This window comes from Danio rerio, chromosome 19 (assembly GCF_049306965.1).
Source record: "Danio rerio strain Tuebingen ecotype United States chromosome 19, GRCz12tu, whole genome shotgun sequence".
In the NCBI taxonomy this organism is placed as follows: domain Eukaryota; kingdom Metazoa; phylum Chordata; class Actinopteri; order Cypriniformes; family Danionidae; genus Danio; species Danio rerio.
The window spans coordinates 21,385,264-21,408,036 of NC_133194.1; the positions used below are offsets into that span (position 1 = coordinate 21,385,264).

At 41.1% G+C, this 22,773-nt stretch overlaps 1 protein-coding gene across 1 annotated transcript in view; it reads left to right on the forward strand.

Annotated features, from left to right (window-relative positions):
• cpne4b (copine IVb) overlaps positions 1–22,773 on the forward strand; it is a 147,439-nt gene that overhangs the window by 98,513 nt on the left and 26,153 nt on the right. Inside the window, exons 11-13 of the mRNA XM_003200571.7 lie at positions 8,618–8,751; positions 9,214–9,268; positions 18,977–19,028. Of these exons, the coding sequence (XP_003200619.1) occupies positions 8,618–8,751; positions 9,214–9,268; positions 18,977–19,028 (241 nt within the window). The remainder of the gene's footprint in view (positions 1–8,617; positions 8,752–9,213; positions 9,269–18,976; positions 19,029–22,773) is intronic.

The window sequence follows — 22,773 nt, forward strand, 5'->3', positions numbered from 1 at the left end:
AGGAAAAGAAAACATCTAGACTTATAGGCTGAGGTCTTTTTGCTTATAATCGCCCTTATGTTTCCGTTTTAAATGTAAGGCTGTTGCATAGAATAATACAATTTTAATTTATTAGTGATTTTGCTGCGTCCCCCTTGATGTTTCAATAACGCATAATAATCTACACACCATATTAAAGACACAGCAGACATAAAGGTTGTGTGTGAGAGACCGAGCAAAAGAGCGCTCTCTTCACAGCTCTGTTGATGCTGCTAGCGGCTTCTTTCTTTTTGTTATTTATTTTGCAGATAATACACCATATGAATAAAACAGAAAGACATAAAACTTTACAAATTAACTTTTGTAGACTCAAAACAAGTGTCATATCTTGATAAGCCTAAGCCACATTGAAATATAATTTAAAGAATTACATTATCTGATATAATAAAATCGCATTAAATAAATAAACCAATATAAAACAAGCAAAAGCAAGCTATAACAGTTTAGGTAGGCCTATACATAAATAAAACCGTTAAAGCCAAATCAAACTTTTATTTTACAATATATTTTCTTTTAAAAGATTTTAGATATTTTCTAAAAACAATAAACACCAGAGAAGGTTTAGAATATTATTTATAAAGTATTTGGATATGATGATTATAATCAAATCGTGCAAACAGAGCATTTTTGGGAACACGTTTCAGGTCTCTCCAGTGCATTTGGGCTGAATGTTTGACTGTGTCTAAATGAGGATGTTATAAAATACATTTTCTACCGCGTTATTAACGAATGCACGATGCCAACAGTCGGGGGACGTTCTGGGGGCTGGGTTTGCGTTACGCGCTGCGAGCTATAGGCCGACAGTGGAAATGCGACATGACTTCGGTCTCACTGATGCCCATTAACACCTGAAAGACAAGCTTTTGGTTATGAGATGGGGGAAGGGGTATGTCTCCACCCTCAAGTGTTTTCCACAAACATGGTTACATAAAATCCAAAACTCCGAGGACGGATGGCGTAACCAGAGCAAAACCTATGCGTTTTAAAACCAAACCGCAAATGGGGCCTTATGAAAATGAATGTTTCTATGCACAGCAACTTCTGGACTGAACTACTTGTTATTTAAAATATCTCTATTACGCTCTAGCATTCGCCAAAACGAATTTGTACATAAAAACACCGAACATAGCCTAGATGAATAGGGTGTTGCCTGCTGAGCCATGAAAGCAGCAGACAATTCCGCACGACCATAAAGCCTTCACCCGACAGTTATTTTCTAATATTCACAACGCGAGCCACAACAATAGACATGCCATGCCCATCATCCTTACAGACAACTTCGCTTTAAACTGTATTAAGGTCCCATTTACACTGCACAGCAGTTTTATATAAAACGTTAATGATACATATAACAGGCTACATTTTGATGGTGAAATAACCTTTTAAACGATGGCTTTTTATTTCAGTATTCAAACATTAAATAACGAATGCATCAAGTGAAATAACGAATATGCAAAAACACATGTATATAAATATAAAGGAATATTATAATTAGCAAAATGCTGCTCTATTTATCTTTGTATTTTTATAATTTTATTATTGTTATTTTTAATATTTTGAATTAATTAAAGCTATAGACAAATACTGCTTGACATTTTAGAAAATGTTTTGCGTATACCCAGTACCGAGAACAAACAAACAAAAGCACATGGCTTGATAATCAATTTAATCAAGCTCTAGCCACGAATAAAATAATAGACTATTTTATTATTTTAATATTTTAGACGACGGGTTAGTAATTATATTATAAATGGTTATGTTCAGATCAATGAAATAATAACTTTAATAATTCTGCTTTGCATTTTTCTATGCATTACTAACATCACTAAACCATACATTTGTTTTATAAGTTAACCAAATATTTGCAGAGATTCAGCAGTTTTTTTTCTGACGCGTTTGCCAGTCATGCCAGTCAGTGAAAAAAAAAGTAACTGTGGCCCCGTTTGCAGGTATTAAGATTCGATTTTATTAATCTGATTCAGCTTTTATTATTTACAGGACATAAAAATGCAATTAAAAGTTTCAAATCAATGTGCATTGTCCTTTACCATACAAAAAAAAAACATTGTTATACACCATAGCCTGTAGCCTATAAAATGGCCGCAAATCTTTTTAAATGTACTGCAATTTTTTAAATTATACTGCATCCAAAATGGTGAAAAGCCTTGGAGTAACGATTGATGACCAACTAAACTTCTCTGACCACATTTCTAGAACTGCTCGATCGTGCAGATTTGCACTCTATAACATCAGAAAGATCCGACCCTTCTGAACATGCAGCTCAACTCCTTGTTCAAGCTCTTGTTCTCTCCAAACTGGATTACTGCAACTCTCTACTAGCTGGGCTTCCAGCTAACTCTATCAAGCCTCTTCAACTGCTCCAGAATGCAGCAGCACGAGTTGTCTTCAATGAACCTAAACGAGCACATGTCACTCCGCTGCTAGTCCGTTTGCACTGGCTGCCAGTTGCTGCTCGCATCAAATTCAAAACTCTGATGTTTGCCTACAAAGTGACTTCTGGCCTAGCACCTTCTTATCTGCACTCACTTCTGCAGATCTATGTGCCCTCCAGAAACTTGCGTTCTGTGAATGAACGTCGCCTCGTGGTTCCATCCCAAAGAGGGAAAAAATCACTTTCGCGAACGCTCACGCTCAATCTGCCCAGTTGGTGGGATGAACTCCCTAACTGCATCAGAACAGCAGAGTCACTCGCTATTTTCAAGAAACGACTAAAAACTCAACTATTTAGTCTCCACTTCACTTCCTAAGCTGCAATTGCCTCTTTGAATATCACACTAATTGTACAAAAAAAAAAAAAAAACTACTAACACTTCCCTTCTTAGACTTTACAGACCTGAAACTTGCCTTTAGTACTTATTCATTGTTGCTCTTAGTTGTGTAAATTGCTTCCTTGTCCTCATTTGTAAGTCGCTTTGGATAAAAGCGTCTGCTAAATGACTAAATGTAAATGTAAATGTAAAAGCAAGCGCATATTAGCCGTACCTTGAGTTTGTTCACATTCTGCCTGTATTAACATGCATGCTGTATTTTAATATAGCTTATTTTGATGAATTAGCTCTAACTGACAGCTTTTTCTTCTTTTTCAGCGGTTATGCTCGCATTATATTTCACACGCATATGCAAGGTGACTGAAATTGAAATTCAAATACAAAACATACTGAGTCATTAAGTAAAAAAACAAAACAAAACAACAGTTATAGCTACTTTAAAGGAGAACATTGACGTTTTGAAAAAAAAAAAAAAAACTGAACTGAAACTAAATTATTAAAAAAATAAACCTGCTAGACTTAATTTATGTCCTGCGGCAAAAATATTTTTATTATAATCTGCTTAAAATAGGTCAATTTATTTATTTTTTTTTTTGCTTTTGATGAAGCTGCATTCAACTTAAGCTCAATGTCGGCAATGTCTTTAAATAAATAATATATCTAGGCCTATTTTCATTATTCATTAATTTTCATTATTCGTTCATTATTATCTACAATTGTTGAGACATAAAATGAGATAGTAAACTATAATCAACAACGAAAATGTAAGTACAAACAGAAATAAAAACATAAATGAAAATGTCTTGTCTTAGTCCTGTCAAAATAGCAAACACTGAACATCTCTCTATATTTAGGTTAAAAGACTGCTTTATTTATTTATTTATTTATTTATTTATTTATTTATTTATTTATTTATTTATTTAATACTAGGTATTTGTACTGAATGTTTATGCTTTCATTTTAGTTGCAAAAAGATCAGAAATTGATCTCGCATGCACAGGGAAAAAAGGCAATTATGCCACACATGACTTGCATCTCTCTCATGCCAAGTTTTGAGGATAAATTCGCATTTAGATGCTGCTTGAAATAAAATAAAACTATCAAAAAGCACATTAAAGACTTTAATAAAAAATTAAAACATTCATAAAGGAGTATCTTATGGAAAAACACCACGGGCTCTGCTTTCGGTTTTAAAAGAATCAAGCAGCTTTAAAAAATATCTAATTTGCTGAAGAGAAATGACACGAAAAAAAAAAATAAAAAGATTAAACATATCGGGACTGTTAAAAGAAAATTCCTCTTTGATATATTCTTTCGACTCCGATACATCAGCTAAGATTATGAATGACGGAGTGTCTCTCCTGCTTCAGCAGCGTGTCCCGCTGGTTAAACGATGAGGCGGAGAGAATGCGCTGCTTAGTGAACCTAACGCGCCATTATTTTAATTCTATATTCGTGAAGAATGAGCCAACCGCATATGCTTAGTCCTGTTGGTCGGGACTCTGCTTTATAACTTAGTTTATTACAATAATCACACTTAGCTTTGCCATCGTTCTTCACATGTTGCCACTCGGCACATCTTGCGCTCCATCTTTAAACAAATGTTTACATTATTGAGGTGCTCTAAGGCGGCGAAGTTTCTGGCAGAGTAGCGAGTGAAAAAATGTGCTTGCAGAAATTGGAATCAAAATTTAAATTATATAACAAGCATCGTATTCTTTCTAATCCTCGCCCAGTTTTAATACAAGTTGTGTTTTTTATATTTGTGGCTGTGAAGTTTATTAAGAATATATATATATATAGCCTACTTTATTTTTTTATACTTTAAGTGATCTGCTTGAGGTAGGTCACGTTTATCAATGGTAAGTTTTAGCCTAAGTTTACATCAATAACATAATGTGCATTGTCCTTTACCATACAAAAAGAAAAAGAAAAAAAAAACATTATTATACATAGTTGCCTTTAGCCTATAAAAAGGCCGCAAATGCATTAAAAGGCAAGCGCATATCTTAGCCTTGAGTTTGTTCACACTCAGCCTGTATTAACATAAATGTTGTATTTTAATATAGCTTATTTTGATGAATTAGCTAACCTTTGGCAGCTTTTTCTTCTTTTTCCGCGGTTATGCGGCATTATATTTCACACACATTTGCAAGGTGACTGAATATGAAGTTAAAATACAAAACATACTGAGCCATAAGTAAAAAACAAAACAAAAAAAAAAACAACAGTTATAGCTACTTTAAAGGAGAACATTGACGTTTTGAAAAAAAAAAAAAACTGAACAGAACTGAAACTAAATTATTAAAAATAAACCTGCAAGACTTAATTTATGTCCTGCGGCAAAAATAATTTTATTATACTTTTAGTGATCTGCTTAAGGTAGGTCAATTTATTTTTCTCAGTGTTTCACGTACTGTACGGCAATGTCTTTAAATAGCCTAAATAATTTATTTAGGCCTATTTTCATTATTCATTTATTTTCATTATTCGTTTATTATTCGTTTATGTACAATTGTTGAGACATAAATGAGATAGTTAAATATAATCAACAACGAAAATGGAAATAAAAACAGAAATAAAACATAAATGAAAATGTCTTGTCTTAGTCCTATCAAAATAGCAAACACTGAACATCTTTCTATATTTAGGCTGCTTTATTTATTTATTTATTTATTTATTTATTTATTTAAGACTACTTATTTGTACTAAATGTTTGTGCTTTCATTTTAGTTGTCTTTTACTTCTTCAATTCTATTTTCCAAAACGAATCCTCTTTGCACTTAAAAAGTTTACAATAAAGCGTGTTAACAAATTTTAAATGATTAATGAAGGAATTATAATGCTTTGACTTATTGTTTAATATCATTTACAAGCACAGTAGCTGTATGGGCTATTTCTGTCTGTTCGCATCCCGTCCCTTTGCGCCCCCTGGCGGCTCATTCACAAACTGCGGTCATACACTAAAAACAGAGCGGCACCTATTTCAAACGGCGGCGGTACCAGCCGCGGCGTTAATAGCCACTTTGAACTCTCACCTACTGTAGGTTTGTACTAAATGCTAATGTTGTAAGATAAGACCAGATATAGACCTTAATATAGTGAATAACATGGCTTCATTTCTTTAATGGGGTGGTCCACTACGATATCATATTTTAAACTTTAGCCCATGTGTAATGTAGCTGTGTGAACATAAACAGCATCTCTGAATGTAAAATGCTCAAAGTTCAATGCAAAGGGTGAACTTGGTTTTTACAGAATTAGCTTAGCAAAGCCTACAATAAACAAATTTTGGGGCCTACAAAAAAAAACCTCCGGGCCTTGAGAGATCACAAACCTACTTTTACTGCGCACACACACTGCACAGCTAAGGGGTGTGACCAGAGGCGCTGTAACGTTACAGCAGAGGGAGAAAATGCCATCCTGCTATTTCCACAGAGCTTCTCTGTTTCTGTATTTGGGCTTCCAAAGGACACGACACAAAGACAGAAGTGCTTACAGTTCAATAATAATTATGTTCCAGAGAATTATAAAATACATAGCAAGCAGGATTTTACAAAAACACTGCTTCCTGTATCTCTCCCAGTTCAGTGCTGTATTCGGTTAAAATCTTCTCAAAGAAGGTGCTGCTCCAATCAGACGCTGTGAACTTTGAGCCACGACCTGTAAGTGTTTTAATTACTAAAATTGATTATGACATGCACAGTGTCTAACCTTAATGGTACGTTGTAGAAAAGATGCAAACAACAGGAAATGTTCTTCGCCACCACTAAGAATTTAGCTACAAATTAATATTTATTCGTCAAACTGCTGTAAACACACACACACACACACACACACACACACACACACACACACACACACACACACACACTTCACCAGCACGTACAGCCTCTCTCTATGTATGTGCGACTGCAGGGTTTCTCTATAGGCAGCTTTTGCATGTGTTTTATATCTCAGATAATGAAAAAGATATGTGAACGATTCATGATACGTGAAAGACGCCATGTAACGAATTAAGTTAAAAAAATACAGGAGAGCTCGTCTAACTCGTGTAGCAGCAGAAAAATCAATCAAGGCTCACAGAGGTTGCAACGCACATCTTGTGCTTTATTTTTCTGTCAGTACAGTTCTGTCACTACAGAAAATAACTTAATCCGAGCATCAGAGAAAAAGAAAAATAAACACCAGTCCCGCGCACATGTACTTCTTGTATTACACACGTCTACAGATAATTCATAGTATACACGCGCACACATAAACACTCGCACACACATAAACACACACAATGGAAAATTCTCTTAAAGGAGCCGCACACCATTTTCACTCGTTACAGACACTTGTCAGATGTTATTTTAGAGAGCGGGCATGAGGTTGACTGACTGTTTACAAAAAACGTGCATGCTTTTGCAGGCGTGACGTGGAGTCAATCTGCGAATAACAGCACATTATGACACATGACCGGTGGGAGTCACTTGAGGGTGGGCCTTTCAGAGGAACTAGGAAATATATCAGTCGTTTTCATGTTAGCTGAGTAGCTGTATATAATCAGACTGAGATTTATGAAAAAATAGCATGATTTCCTTCGAGTGAAACATGAGCACACATTGCTTTGCATCTTATTAACACAACCAAGCCTTAAAATTACATTCTGGACCACCCCTTTAAACATGTATGTGCTGTATCAATTTTATATTTGTGTTAATACATTAAGAAATGTTTATAATGAATGAAGTAATGTGGCGGGTGCTGTAAGGAAAACACTAGAACACAAAATGTGCAAGTTCATAAATCTTTGTTTTGAAAGTTGATCTACATATTAGGAGGTACTGCATTTTTATGACGACCTTTAATAGAATAAGTCTCTGCACTATGCAACTAAAAACTACAGTGGTGTCCAAAATAATCAGAACACCTGGCTTATTTTTTTATGTTTTAGTTGTTTAATTGAATTTACCATTACCATACCCATAAAAAGAATGAAATATTATTTTAATAAGTCATTATAATGACTATAGAAAAGAGCCATTATAATGAGTTTTACCTCGTTTTACTTAGAAAGAAATGAGCCTAATTCAATATCTCTGTTTGGGAAAAGGATTGTGCTAATTAGTTATCAAATGGCTTAACTAAATTTGGATGGGATTTGGATGGGATATTTTGAGGATGCATTTTATGTTAAATATTTAACAATAAACAAGTGTGTTTGCCTAATAATTTTTAGTTTTTTCTGTGCGTTTTAGAAGGTTTTGGAGATTTTGGGCTGAAAACATTCTGTAAACAAAGTGTAGCTGGCAACACTGACCACCATATACCCATTGTAATGTTGTGGTTTGTGTTTGTCTGTTCTTCTCAGTACCTGCTTATTTGGTGAACTTTGTATTTGCAGACTTTAAAACCCTTTTTTTAGTATTAAGTGAACCATGGTCCATTAGTGGAACCATTAGCCATCCTGATTAATTAAAGGTAAATAACTTCAAGTATGGGGTGGCGCAGTGGCTCATTGTTAAGCACTGTACAAGCACTTCACAGCAAGAAGGTCGCTGTTTAAGTTCCAGCTGGGCCAGCTGGCATTTCTGTGTGGAATTCACATGTTCTCCTAGTATTAAGCCAAACATTTATTTTGTTACTCCCTAACCCTGGTCATGAATCAGTTCTTAAAAATGCACCATTTGCGTTCCATGGGAGAAATAAGGTTCATGCAGGTTTAGAATAACAGTGAGTAAACAATGACAAAATTAACAATTTTGAGTCAACTCATCTTTTTATCAAATGTTATTGTTTTACAGGTGGCCATTGATTTCACTGCCTCAAATGGAGACCCTCGAAACAGCTGCTCCCTCCACTACATCCACCCTTACCAGCCCAATGAGTACCTGAAAGCACTGATCGCTGTTGGGGAGATCTGCCAGGACTATGATAGGTGAGGTAACCCACCAATCATTCCCTTCATCAGTCAGTCAGTCAGTCAGTCAGTCAGTCAAACAATCAATCAATCATGTGTCCAGTCAAGCAAACAGTCTTGATATTTAATGGACCAACTAAAAGATCTAATCTATTACATAATGTTTATACCAGTTGTGTTCTGACTACTGGCCATTAACCAAACTTTCAGTACAATTAATCAATTAACTACATTGTACTTGTATTACAACAATCAATTGATCAATCGCATATTTAGTCTTATGTAGTGTCTGAATGCAGAGGTTCCATGTCAAACATTGTCTTTCTATACTTCAGTCACTTTCTAACTCAAGATGTCAGTTATAAGCTGAGAGTCAATTATATTTGACCTCTCACAATGTCACACCCTGCTTACCTCAGTGTTCATCTTTGGGGCTCAATGTGCATTTATTAATCTTTTCTGCTTTTGTTCTGTTTCCAGTGACAAAATGTTTCCCGCTTTTGGCTTTGGTGCCCAAATTCCGCCAGACTTCAAAGTAAGTTAAAAAATTGTATGTTTTAAAAATTTGCTTTATTGATATTTACTTTTGGTAAAACTTTTATTTTTAATGTAGATACTGCTCCTTAAAAAGAAATTTAACTGACTAAAAGAAACTTTGCAAATATGTCAACTTACACTAACCCTAACCCTCACCTTAACCTAACAGTCTACTTATAATATATTAGGAATTAGTTAGCATGTAGATGCAATGTAACTTAATTCAACAAACGGACCATTAAAATAAAGTGTGACCTTACTTTTAAGTGCTAATCCATTTAAATGTTCATATATGCAGTTTTCTTCTTTCTTCTTTTAACTTTATTTGTTCATAGTCATTTTACTGTTTTGACTGAGTTGGCGTTTAATTTTCTAGTGTTTTTTTGTGTGTATTCTATTACAGAATTTATTATAAATGATTTGTTTACAGGTAATAATTAAAGTTGTATTTATCTCTTTCAAATAAAATTTTTTCTATGATGACATGTTTACAGCATGCTGGAGGGCTGAGGTTCTTCACATGTGGATTACTCAGCTCGATTATTGACAATTTGACATGATCCGAGATAACTTCAAAACTTCTTTGTCATAGCAGCAAGGGTATGTTTCCCTTCGGGTGGGGAACTCCAATGCTATTAGTGGATTTGATTTTAGGAAAATCCACGAATTGGGAGGATTCGGTTCAGAAGCCACTTGTCTGAAAGAGTATGGAACGGGCCAATGAATGCCAATAAATTGGCAGCGTAAGCTTGCACAGGTGTGCTTCATTGGCAATTAACCCAGCATATAAGCACACGTGGAGCAAGAATTCGCTATCCTTTTCGCTTCAGAGACTTCTGATCGAGTCGATGAGGGTTCCTCCTGTGTGATCCAGCGATTCCGAGCGAACGAGAGCATTCTCCCTGTCCAGAGTGTGTACACGCAGCGGCAGACTGTCGAGCTGGGTTTCTCCCTTGCCTGGCGTTCTTTGGATCCAGTCCTCCAGAGCGGTGCGTATAAAGTTGCAACTTCACAAAGAGAGCAACACAGTCGTGCAGCACGTCTTTTTCAGGACGGTGCTCCGACTGGCGTTTCTGAAACGGACATGTTAGCCGTGTTTTCACGGGCTGCTCTGGCCGTGGGTTGGAGATGGTTTATCCCCCAGCTCCGCGGCCGGACGGACTAGATGGGTGCTACGTAGAGGACCAGAGGGCAAAGCCTTCAAAGCCTCTCGTCCCCTTCTACCCGGAGGTGCACAGTAGGCTCACACGGTCTTGAAGGGCACTTTTTTTTGCTCGTGCTGCATGTCCCTCCACCCTCACCACTCTTGACGGTGGAGCGGCCAGGGGTTATGTGGCGATTCCTCAGGTTAAGCGCGCGGTTGCGGTTAATCTTTGTCCGCGCTGCGCCTCTTCTTGGCAGGGTCCGCCTCGTCTCCCATCCAAAGCCTGTAAGTTATCCGCCTCCCTCGGAGCTAGAGCTTACAGGGCTGCGGGCCAGGCTGCTTCCGCCTTGCATGCGATAGCCACCTACCAGCGCTACCAAGCGCAGGCGCTTGCCGAGCTGCACGAGGGTGGGGTCCAACCCAGGCTTATGAGCTTCGCACCCCAGCCGACTAAGCTCTTCGGACTACTAAGTCCGCTGCGTGTGCGTTGGGGAGGACGATGTCCACACTAGTGGTCCAGGAGCGCCACCCTTGGCTAAAAATTGGCTGATATGCGCAAAGTCGACAAAGTCCGCTTTCTTGACTCCCCCATATCCCAAGCTGGTCTTTTCGGCGACACCGTCTGTGAATTCACCCAGGAATTCAAGGCGGTGAGAGAGCAGTCTGATGGTTGATGTCACCTTCGGCGGGGCCGTAAGCCCGCTCCGCCCGCCGTACCATCCATATCTGCTCCTCGCCAAAGGCGCCCGCCTATGAGAGCTGAACCGCCCCCGCACATGCCTCTGGCGTAGCGAGCACGTCGAGCACCTCGGAAGCAGGCAGCCAATCAGAGTTCGCGAAACGGCCTCCCAAGTTCACGGGTGTGTATTCAATCGCAGATCTGCACGTTTTGAACCGCTGTCTGCATAAGCTGCCATTCAGAATGCTCACGCAGAAGCGCATCCTCCAGTGCGTTCTTCCTCTGGGTTGGTCTGCAGCATTAGACCTGATGGGCGCGTATTTCCAGGTCTCCACTCTTCCTCGCCACCGTAAGTTTCTGCGGTTTGCATTTGAAGGTCGAGCTTGGCAATACAAAGTCCCCCCTTAAATAGTTGTCCCACTGAAACTATTTCAGAGGCTCCTGGGGCATATGGCATTCGTAGCCGCTTCACGCCGCTCGGATTACTCCATATGACACCACTCCAGCACTAGCTTCACGATCGAGTCCCCAGACGTGCATGGAACGCTCGCGCACCGAGTCTCTGTTACTGCGCTGTGTCGCAGCGCCCTCAGCCCTTGGAGCGACCCCTCGTTCCTACAGGCCTGAGTGCCTCTAGGACAGGCGTCCAGCCTTGTCATTTCAACAGATGCTTCCACATGGGCTGGGGGGCTGTGCGTTGCGGGCATGCAGCTGCGGAGCTGTGGAAAGGAACCCAGTTGCATTGGCATATTGCCTGGAGCTGCTGGCAGTGTTTCTCGCTCTCCACCGTTTTTTTTCTGGTGCTGGAGCAGCAACACATGCTGGTCAGGATGGACAGCATGGCGGCGGTTTGGCGTATATCAACCGCTTGGGGGGTATTCGCTCTCGCCGCATGTCTCAGCTCGCCCGCTGTCTGCTCCTCTGGAGTCATCCGCGGCTGAAATCGCTGCACGCCATTCACATTCAGGCAAGCTCAACCGTGCAGCTGATGCGCTCTCACGGCAGCCTTTACGTCCTGGGGAATGGAGACTCCACCCCGAGTCTGTTCAGCTGATATGGGCGCGATTCGGGGAAGCCCAGATCGATCTGTTGCTTCCCCCGAGATTGCTCATTGCCAGTTGTTTTTTTCCCTGACCGAGGGCTCTCTCAGCACGGATGCACTGGGTCACAGCTGGCCTCGGGGCATGCGCAAATACGCGTTTTCTCCAGTGAGCCTGCTTGCGCAGTTACTGTGCAAGGTCAGGGAGGACGAGGAACAGGTTGCTGGTTGCGCCCCTCTGGCCCAACCGGACCTGGATGTCAGAGCTCTCCCTCCTCGCGATGGCCCCCCCCCATCTGTGCGTTGCAATGGCGGACCCGTGTCTTCCCTCTCCGCTAACCACCTTTATCATGCGTACTCCCCTCCTTAGGGCTAGTCCATATGTATTGCCATCATATCTCCCCATTGGGTAGCAGATGGCCTCCGCAGCGTCCTCCCTATCGGGACTGCACGCTCCCAACATACTGTCGTATTATTATAATTATCTAGACACTTGCGACTTTCCGAAAAATATACCTAAATAAGTAAGGGCCAGGGACACGTTGGAGGACTGTGCCTCCCGTGATGTGTGTGCGTCATGCTTGCCTGATTATCCTCTCATCGGAGGCTTTGGTAAGGTGCAGTCATTATGGCGTTTTCCATAGTTCTCCCAATTCATGGATTTTCCTAAAATCAAATCCACTAATAGCATTGGAGTTCCCCACCCGAAGGTGAACGCTCAGGTTACTAAAGTAACCCTCGTTCTCCGAGGAGGGGAACGGAAATGCTATTTACCATCACCATAATGACTGTCCCTTAGCTGTTAGTTCAAGTCTCTTCAGCTTAAAAGGATTGCGAATGCTTGCTCCACGTGTGCTTATATGCTGGGTTAATTGGCAATGAAGCACACCTGTGCAAGCTTACGCTGCCAATTCATTGGCATTCATTGGCCCGTTCCATACCCTTTCAGACAAGTGGCTTCTGAACCAAATCCTCCCAATTCGTGGATTTTCCTAAAATAAAAATCCACTAATAGCATTTCCGCTCCTCTCCCCAGGGAACGAAGGTTACTTTAGTAATCTGAGCATTCTTCATACATCAACTAAACAATCTAAGATAATTTGGCAGATTTTTTATCTTTTAATCATGATAACTAATCTTTGGATAATTTGGAACTTTAATCAAGTTTGCTGATCAGATTAAAATATCTGCACTGTTAGACCTTGTTAGGCTTTTTTACAGTGTAATACTGGCAACACTGTTCCCAGTTAGTCACTGGCTGTGTTCGAAATCGCCTACTACTCAGTAGGTATTGCATTTGAATTTAAACGTACTACTAGGAATTCTATCACAGTGCATCCTGTGATAGCGTAGGATCAATCCGATGCGCACTACAGAACCTTGCTGGAAGTAGTAGGTCATCCGAGTACTTCCCACATGCTGTTTTTCCAATTTTGTAAATTCTGACAAATTTTCAGGCAAATGTATTTTTTTTTTTTTTGCTACAAATAAATATACTGCACAACATAAAATGTTAAGCAGTATCAGCAGATATAAATAAATTTTCTATTTACAATGAAACAGAAAGGCCAAATTAATAAACAACACCTGCAGTGTGTATAGCACAGGAGTCAAACATTTAAATATCATCTTGCGAAAGCCATAATCACACTGCACTTTTTGCCCCATATACTTCCATTCATAAACATGTGAATGTAGACCAGAAATGCAAGCTCATGTGACAAGTTTTGCATGTTGCTGCATTCGAAAATTCAAGCTTGTTAAACTCTGATCTGCGAAATCACATCACGTCATTGCGTGAGACCAATAGAACATCAAAGCATGACCTCTTTGTACAAAAATTTTGAATATGGAGCAATCACTTCCTTTTTTAGCGTCTTTTTAACATCTAATCATTTTGTTTAATCCCACCACTATTTGCAGGGCCAAATGACAGAACTTCACATGCTCAAACTGTGAAACAGTTTGTATGTGCGAAATTCTAACGTACGGCGCTTCGAAAAGGAGCGGAATTAAACAAAATGATTAGACATTTTAAAAAGTGAGCGATTGCTCCGTATTTAAAATTTCTGCACAGAGAGGTCATGTTGATCCTCGATTGGTCTTATGTGTGACCGGGGCCCGTACTGTACTGAATATAACCAAATAGAGGTTCACTTTACTACCCACAACTTCTCCAAACAAAAATTTCTCCAAACAAATGGAAATAAAGCAGAGATGTGTACAAACAATCTTTTATTAGACACTTAAATAGAGTTTTTCTTTAAAATGTAATCATATAAAACAGATAGTCAATTACAATAAGTCACAAAACAATACAATAGTTTGTATAATGGTTGTCAGTGGCCACTGCTCTATCACACTCAATATTACACAGGATATACCATTGGGAAAGATCAAAAGGGAAAAAAAGGAAAATGCCACACTCCAGTGCAAACGAAACCTTCAAAACAAAACACTCATTAATAAAGAGAAACTAACCCACACTCAAAATAAACCACCCGCATAACAAACAAAGCCAAAATAACACAACCCTCCCCATATAAGGTAATCCTTGCTTTTAGTATTGAAATGGAAGTTGAACAATAACAGCCCTTCACAATTTACACAAACAAAATACAAACCCACCAAATAGTTAAAATCACAACACTGCACACATACACGCACACTCACAACCGCGCCAACGTCGAAAGAATTTAGCGCACCCTCGCACAATAAGCGCGCGCTCACACCCACACACACACACAATCCTACACACACACACACACTCTGCCTTGACGCAACCGAGTCACACACAATCAGGTGCCGAGAAGGAAAGTGAATCGCCCCTCGTAGCACAAACGGGTCACCAGACAGCAGCAAAACAGCAACGGGCTCTCTATAAAACAACCAGTCAATATTCATTTGCATGTTAATGTTTAAAATCATGTTTCTAGATAAAACATTTACAGACTCTCAAATAGAAACTTGCCCGCAGCCCAGTCAACTGGCTCTTAACGCAAATGGTGAGCAATCCACCGATCATACATGGATGTAGCTAAAAGAATTATTAATTATTAATTAACAGCTCTAAAACTCGCCAGAAATAGCCAAAGACATAAACAGAAACATGCCGTTACTCGCTGATGCGATTGCACTTCCTCAGGCCAAAGAAACAGAATTACAGGCTTTTCTAAACACTGCAGGCTTACTGCTCAACGCTCAATGCTTAACGTACATCAAAAGTTTGCACGCACTCAACACACTGCCACTATTCCATGCCAGGGAGAAAACGGAAGCAAGGGAAAACTTCCACACTTTTAAAGGGGTGGTGAGCGTAATTTCCAACTCCATTCACCTAAACATAATGAGGAAACCCCTCCCCCTTGGGGATCCCCCATTACACGCATACGAGTGGGAAACCCCTCCCCTTTGGGGATCACCCCATTACATATGCAGTAAAGTGATGTGATTTTGCAGGTCAGAGTTCACCAAGTTTGAACTTTCCAACGCAGGAAATTGCAATACTTGATACACAAGCTTACGTTTTCCGTCTGACGGATTTGCGTGCATATAAATGGAAGTCTATGGGGAAAAAAGTCCAGTGTGACCACAGCTTAAGGCCCCGTTTACAATAGTACGTTTCAGTTTTAAAACAGCGTTTTAAAATGAAAACGATCCGCGTCCACACTAGCGTTTCACCCAGCGTTTCTGAACAGCTCTCCGTCCACCCTAAAAACCTTAAAACACACATCACTGCTGTCTGTTAAGTTTTTAATATCAAAATGACAATGACAATAACAGTTCTTTATATCATGTTTTCATTTTATTATTAAGATATAGTAAAACAAAGTAGTCAGGATGAAGTGAATGAGGTTATAAAGTACACTGTTCCTTTTGAAGATTTACCTGACATGTCCTCGGGAGTCTGTTTTCCATATCAAACTTGCGAAGTCTGAACTTATGGGGAGAGGATGCAGGACTGAACTGTGTGTGTAGGCTACTTAATAATGAGGAAAAGCCCCAATCAGAGAGGCGAATGTCGGCAGCCCCGCCTTCGTTTTCCGATTTCTCTGTTTTTGCCCCATCCACACTGATACGGAGCAGCAGTGTTTTAGAATGAAAACGGCCTCTTCAGCGTTTCCAAAATCGATGCTCGAAAACTCCGGCGTAGTGTGGACGGATGGCGTAACCGTAGCAAAACTTATGCGTTTTCAAACTAAAACGCATTAGTGTAAACGGGGCCTAAGTCACGTTACTGGGGGCCCACAGCTCTGCAGAGATTAGCTTTAACCCTAATTAAACACACCTGATCAAAGTGAGTCCTTTAAGCTTCTTTGAAATCTATAGTTAAGCTTGCTGAAGCAGGGTGTGAGCTAAATTCTGCTGGGCTTCGGCTTTCTAGGAACTAAGTATGACGCTCATGGAATATTGCATATTTTAAAACAATTGCCAAAATTGTCACAATCACATATCCAATTAAAAAAATTTTAATAAAATAAATAAACAAACTCCATTCAAAAGAAAAAAAAAATCAATCAGCACTGATCCTCATGTTGTTCCAAACCTATAGTAATAAAGTAAGCAACTTATAAAGCAACACTGACTAACAATCAATTTCACATGGTGTTGTGCAAATGGAATAGACAACAGGTGGAAATTCTTGGTGATTAGCAAGACATCTCCAATAAACAAGTGGTTCTGCAAGTGGTGACCACAGTACACTTCTTAGTTCCTATGAGCTGTGGCAAGACGGTTTGCTGTGTCTATCAGCGTAGCGTCCAGAGTATGGACTAGCCCGTCTGTTTCCCAGACCTGAATTTAATTTAGAACAGGGGTTCTCAACTGGTGTGGCATTTGACCCACATTTTTACATGGTCATCAAGCCGCGACCCAAATGTTTTGGAACTATAATATAATTTTAGGGAATCATAATTCATTTGTATTTATTTGTTAACATACACAAGTAGTAAAAGATAAATCATAAGAAAATCACCAAGACTTATATTGTTAAATAAACAATATTTTACAGCTTTCATTTAACAAAATGTATAAAATTATAGAAATATTACAAAGTAAAAACGTCAAATACTGTAAACAGTGGTTAGGGTAAGGAAAATTTAAGTTACCACTAACTAAACTGAACTGTTAATAAAACATTAATGCTGATCCGGCTGAACAGAACAAACCCGCAAATTAAAGTAAAATGGTTAAATTGATCATAACAATTTTATAATAATCACCAGTTATTTGCTTTTCTGCTTTTTTGTGGGCTTTCTTGGCCTTTGCTACACGGTGAGCACAGTAAGATGAGCGCAGTGCCTGGACTTGTTTTAAACATGAAGATGTTAGGCACTTTTGTCATGCCCTCAGCTATTGAAGTCGTCTTTGAAAATAGTCCACAGGTTTGTCCTTGCAACTTGGATGTTTGGTTTCTAAATGTCATTTTAATTTAGAAGGTTTCATGCTCTGTTGTGAGAGCACCTCACTACACACTGACGTTTTAAGACTTTTTTGTCATCAATATATGTAAATCCACACTTTACATATTCGGGGTCGTATTTGCGCTGAAATTTTACATGTCAAACGGATTTCAAAATAAAAGTCCGATATACGCAAAATAAGTTAAAAATGAACTTTTGTTGTTTTTTTGATCACACACTCCACAACCCAATGAAAATGTTCCCATGACCCACTTTTGGGTCGCGACCCACTAGTTGAGAAACACTGATTTAGAACATCTGGGACATCATGTCTCGCTTCATTCACCAATTCACCATAGACTGTCCAAGTCTGAACGGGGTTCTCTCAGGAGACCATCCTCCACCTCATCAGAAGCACACCTAAGCATTGTAGAAAGGTCATGTGGAGGCCACACACTACTGAGCCTCGTTTTGATTTGTTTTAAGGAGATTACATCAAAGCTGGATTAGCCTGTAGTGTGTTTTACACTTCAATTTTGAGTGTGACTCCAAATCGAGACCTCCATGGTTGAACAAATTTGATTTCCATTAATATTTTTTTTTATATTTTGTTGTCAGCACATTCTACTAAACAAAGTATTTGATGAAAATATTTCATTTTATTCAGATCTAGGATGTGTTATTTCAGTGTTCCCTTTATTAAGCAGTTGGTACATACTTTCAGTATCACCTATTATATATACACACAACTACTTATATGTTGCAATAGAAAAGAAACTACTAATGCAGCTTGCATGCAGATCTTAATGTGTTTTAGCTATATTATGTTTTTGATACTATTTTTAATGTGTGTATATTGTCTATTTATTTTTTGATTGGTTTCAATCTCCACTCAACTGATATTTTAACAGACAGAATTTTAACTTGCAAGAGGTTTCCCATACCATATGATAAATTGCCATGGAAACTAGAGTGCTCTGAATCCCTCACTGTTACCTGACATAATATTTCTGAATAATTCATGAACTGCTAATGCCCTTTTAAAATAATCACCTCATCACTCCTACTAATCTATGCCAATCAGTCAAAATCAGGTCATCTGATTGGCTGCCATGTTTTAACCAGAGGTCATAGCTGCAGTGTGGATGGATGTGAGTCTAAGTATGCATTATGCTGACCGGAGTCCGAACCACAGGGAGGCTCCATGTTTTATGCATGGCCTTAACCCATCCATTGGCTGCAATGTCTCTGAATATAAATGAGCCATAAAATAAAGAAATGAATTGTTTTAGTTCTTCCAGGGCATTTATTAGACTTTAATTGTGTAATCTGATATTGCCACAGCTTCAGATATGGGCATTAAACTGTTTTTTTTTTGTCCTCCTCTCTCTTTTTTTGTCCTCCTTTTCTGTCCTCTCTTTTGTCCTCTCTTTTGTCTTTAGGTTTCTCATGATTTTGCAGTGAATTTTGACGAGGACAATCCAGAATGTGCTGGTGAGTCATGGTGGTGTGAGTTTCTTTATACAGATAATAATCAAATCTGTTTTTATTTACTCATCCTCATGTCATTTCAATCCCCTAGGATATTTGTTTGTCTACGAATTACAAATATTTTAAGTGAAATCTGAGAGCTCCTTCATTCTCCATAGAAAAGATTCTGAACCCTTTCAGAGTCCAAATAGATGCAAAAACCATCCTTAAAACAGACCATATGCATTCAGTGGTTTAATCTTAATATTAAGATTATCATGAGCACTGTGCTGTGATGTACATACTCAAGCACAACTTTCTGTGTCAACACAGGAACGTCCGAGTAAGTAATATGCCTGAGGTGGGACCAATCACCCTATACTGAAACTGACCAGAAGAATAAAGTATTTTTTATTTAATGCTTTAAATATTCTTATAGCTTGATATAATTCTGATCGAACAACTGAAGGCATGTGTTTTGAGGATCCTTTCTTAACTTTGAATGAGCCAGGAACTTTGCTGAAGGAGCTCTCAGAATTCATTTAAAACATCTTATATCCAAAGATAACAGATGATCTCAAGGATTTGGAACGACATGAGGGTAACTAAATGTAACAAATGTGGCCAATCAGACACATATTTATTTTGCTCTATTCCACCATCAACCTCTCCTACCCAGAAAAAACGTTCAAGGTTACAGAAGTAACCCTTCATTCCCCGAGGAGGGGAACAGAAGTGCTATACAGTGGATTTGATTTTGAAAATCCACGTATGGGAGGATTCGGTTCAGAAGCCGCTTGTCTGAAAGAGTATTGAACAGGCCAATGAATGCAATGAATTGGCAGCGTAAGCTTGCACAGGTGTGCTTCATTGCCAATTATCCCAGCATATAAGCACACCTGGAGCGAGCAAACGCCATCCTTTTAAGCTGAACAGATTTTTAAACAGCTAAGGGACAGTCATTATGGCGACGGAGTATAGCACTTCCGTTCCCCTCCTCGGGGAACGAAGGGTTACTTCTGTAACCTCGAACGTTCCCCTTCGGGTGGGGAACGTCAGTGCTATACAGTGGATTTGATTTTGAAAATCCACGAATGGGAGAACTATGGAAAGCGCCATAATGACTGCACCTTACCAACGCCCCCAATGAGGGGATAGTCAAGCAAGCGTGACGCACCCACATCATGGGAGGCGCGGGGGGAATAGTTGGCAGAATTTACATATGGACTAGCCCTAAGAAGGAGGAGTACGCATAGAAAAAAAGTGGTTAGCGAAGAGGGAAGACATGGGTCCACCCAGGGGGGGGACTTAACCGTGGCGTAATAAGCATATGGGATCGCCTAGTGGGGATCACGCATAGCAGGCACCTATACCCAAAACGCGGGCTGACCAGCGGGCAGATCTACAACGTAGTGGGCCAGCAGGTAACTCCTCCGCTGAGTCAGTGCTGGGGGCCACGGAGGAATCTGCAGGGCTCACCTGACGGGGAACTTTACTGACAGATAAAAAGGCACACGAACCTCCATGTTAGGGAGAATGGCGCAGCAAGCGTGTTTCAACACCCTACCGAGTTGTTTCCTCAATCACCAAAGGGTTACCCAATACCCTTGAGAAAACCGGCTCCACTCGCATATTGTAAAACCTTGCAAATGTGTTGGGTGTCGCCCAGCCCGCAGCTCTACAAATGTCTGTTAGAGAGGCACCGCGTGCACGCGCCCAAGAGGATGCAAAGCTCCGAGTGGAGTGTGCACGCACTCCCGGGGGACACGGCTCACCTCTGCTTGAATAAGCGAGTGAAATGGCATCCACAATCCAGTGGGATAATCTTTGTTTCGATACGGCACTTCCCTGCTGCCGACCGCCATAACAGACAAAGAGCTGCTCAGATGATCTAAAGTTCTGAGTACGGTCCACATAAACGCGCAGGGCGCGAACTGAACAAAGTAAGGAAAGGGCTGGGTCTGCCTCCTCCGAGGCAGCGCTTGCAGGTTCACTACCTGATCTCTAAAGGGGGTGGTAGGAACCTTGTGCACATACCCGGGCGGGGTCTCAGGATAACATGAGAGTAGTTCGGCCCGAATTCCAGGCACGAGTCACTGACCGAAAATGCATCCAGGTCCCCGACCCTCTTGATGGAGGCCATTGCGACCAGCAGAGCTGTCTTCAGGGACAGAAATCTTTGAGATACTGAATCGAGTGGCTCGAAGGGATCTGCGCGTAAACTTGTGAGAACAAGGGTAATCCCAAGAGGGTATGAGAGGGAGGCGGGATGGATTAATTCGCCTAGCACCCCTGAGGAACCGGATGATGAGGTTGTGCTTTCCCACGGTGCCGCCAGCTACCGCGTTATGATAAGCGGAGATGGCGGCCACGTAAACCTTGAGAGTGGAGGGCGACAGCCTGCTGTCCAGGTTCTCTTGAAGGAAAGAGAGCACAATAATGATCTGGCAATTTCATGGGGTCTTCTCTGCGAGAGACGCACCATTCAGTGAATAGACTCCACTTCAGGGCGTAGGCGCGCCTCGTGGAGGGGGCTTTAGCCTGAGTGATGGTATTAACCACCGCACTCGGTAGGTTATCTAAGTCTTCCTCGTGTCTAGGGACCACATGTGGAGGTTCCAAAGATCGGGGCGAGGGTCCCAGATGGTGCCCTGTCCCTGAGAGAGTAGGTCCTCTCTCAAAGGGATCTGCCAGGGGAGGGTCGTCGTGAGGAGGGAGAGCTCTGATATCCAGGTCCGGTTGGGCCAGAGGGGCGCAACTAGCAGAACCTGTTCTTCGTTCTTCCTGACCTTGCACAGAAACTGCGTGAGCAGGCTCACTGGGGGAAACGCATATTTGCGCATGCCCCGAGGCCAGCTGTGGGCCAGTGCATCCGTGCCGAGAGAGCCCTCGGTCAGGGAAAAAAACAACTAGCAATAAGCGTTCTCGGTGGAAGCAAACAGATCGATTTGGGCCTCCCTGAATCGCGCCCATATCAGCTGGACAGACTGGAGTCTCCATTTTCCAGGGCTTAACAGCTGCCGTGAGAGCGCATCGGCTGCACGGTTGAGCGTGCCTGGAACGTGAATGGCGCGCAGCGATTTCAGCCGCGGATGGCTCCAGAGGAGCAGACGGCGGGCGAGCTAAGACATGCGGCGAGAGCGCATACCCCCCATGCGGTTGATATACGCTGCCGCCACCGTACTGTTCATCCTGACCAGCACATGTTGCCGCTCCAGCTCCGGTAAAAAGCGCTGGAGAGCGAGGAACACTGCCAACAGCTCGAGGCGATTGATATGCCAATGCAACTGGGCACCCTTCCACAGGCCCGTAGCTGCATGCCCGCGACACACAGCCCCCCAGCCCATGTTGGAAGCATCTGTTGAAACAACAACATGGCTGGACGCCTGTCCTAGAGGCACACCAGCCTGTAGGAACGAGGGGTCATCCCAAGGGCTGAGGGCGCGACAACACAGCGCAGTAACAGAGACTCGGTGTGTGCCCGCGTGCCATGCGCGTCTTGGGACCCGATCGTGAAGCCAGTGCTGGAGTGGTCTCATATGGAGCAATCCAAGCGGCGTGACGGCAGCTGCGGATGCCATATGCCCCAGGAGCCTCTGAAAGAACTTCAGTGGGACCACTAGTTTGCTGTCGAGCTCTCTCAGACAGCCCAGCAACAGGCGAGCGCATTCCTCGGAGAGGTGTGCTACCATGGTGACCGAGTCCAGCTCCATCCCGAGAAAAGAGATCCTCTGCACAGGGGCGAGTTTGCTCTTTTCTCGGTTGACCT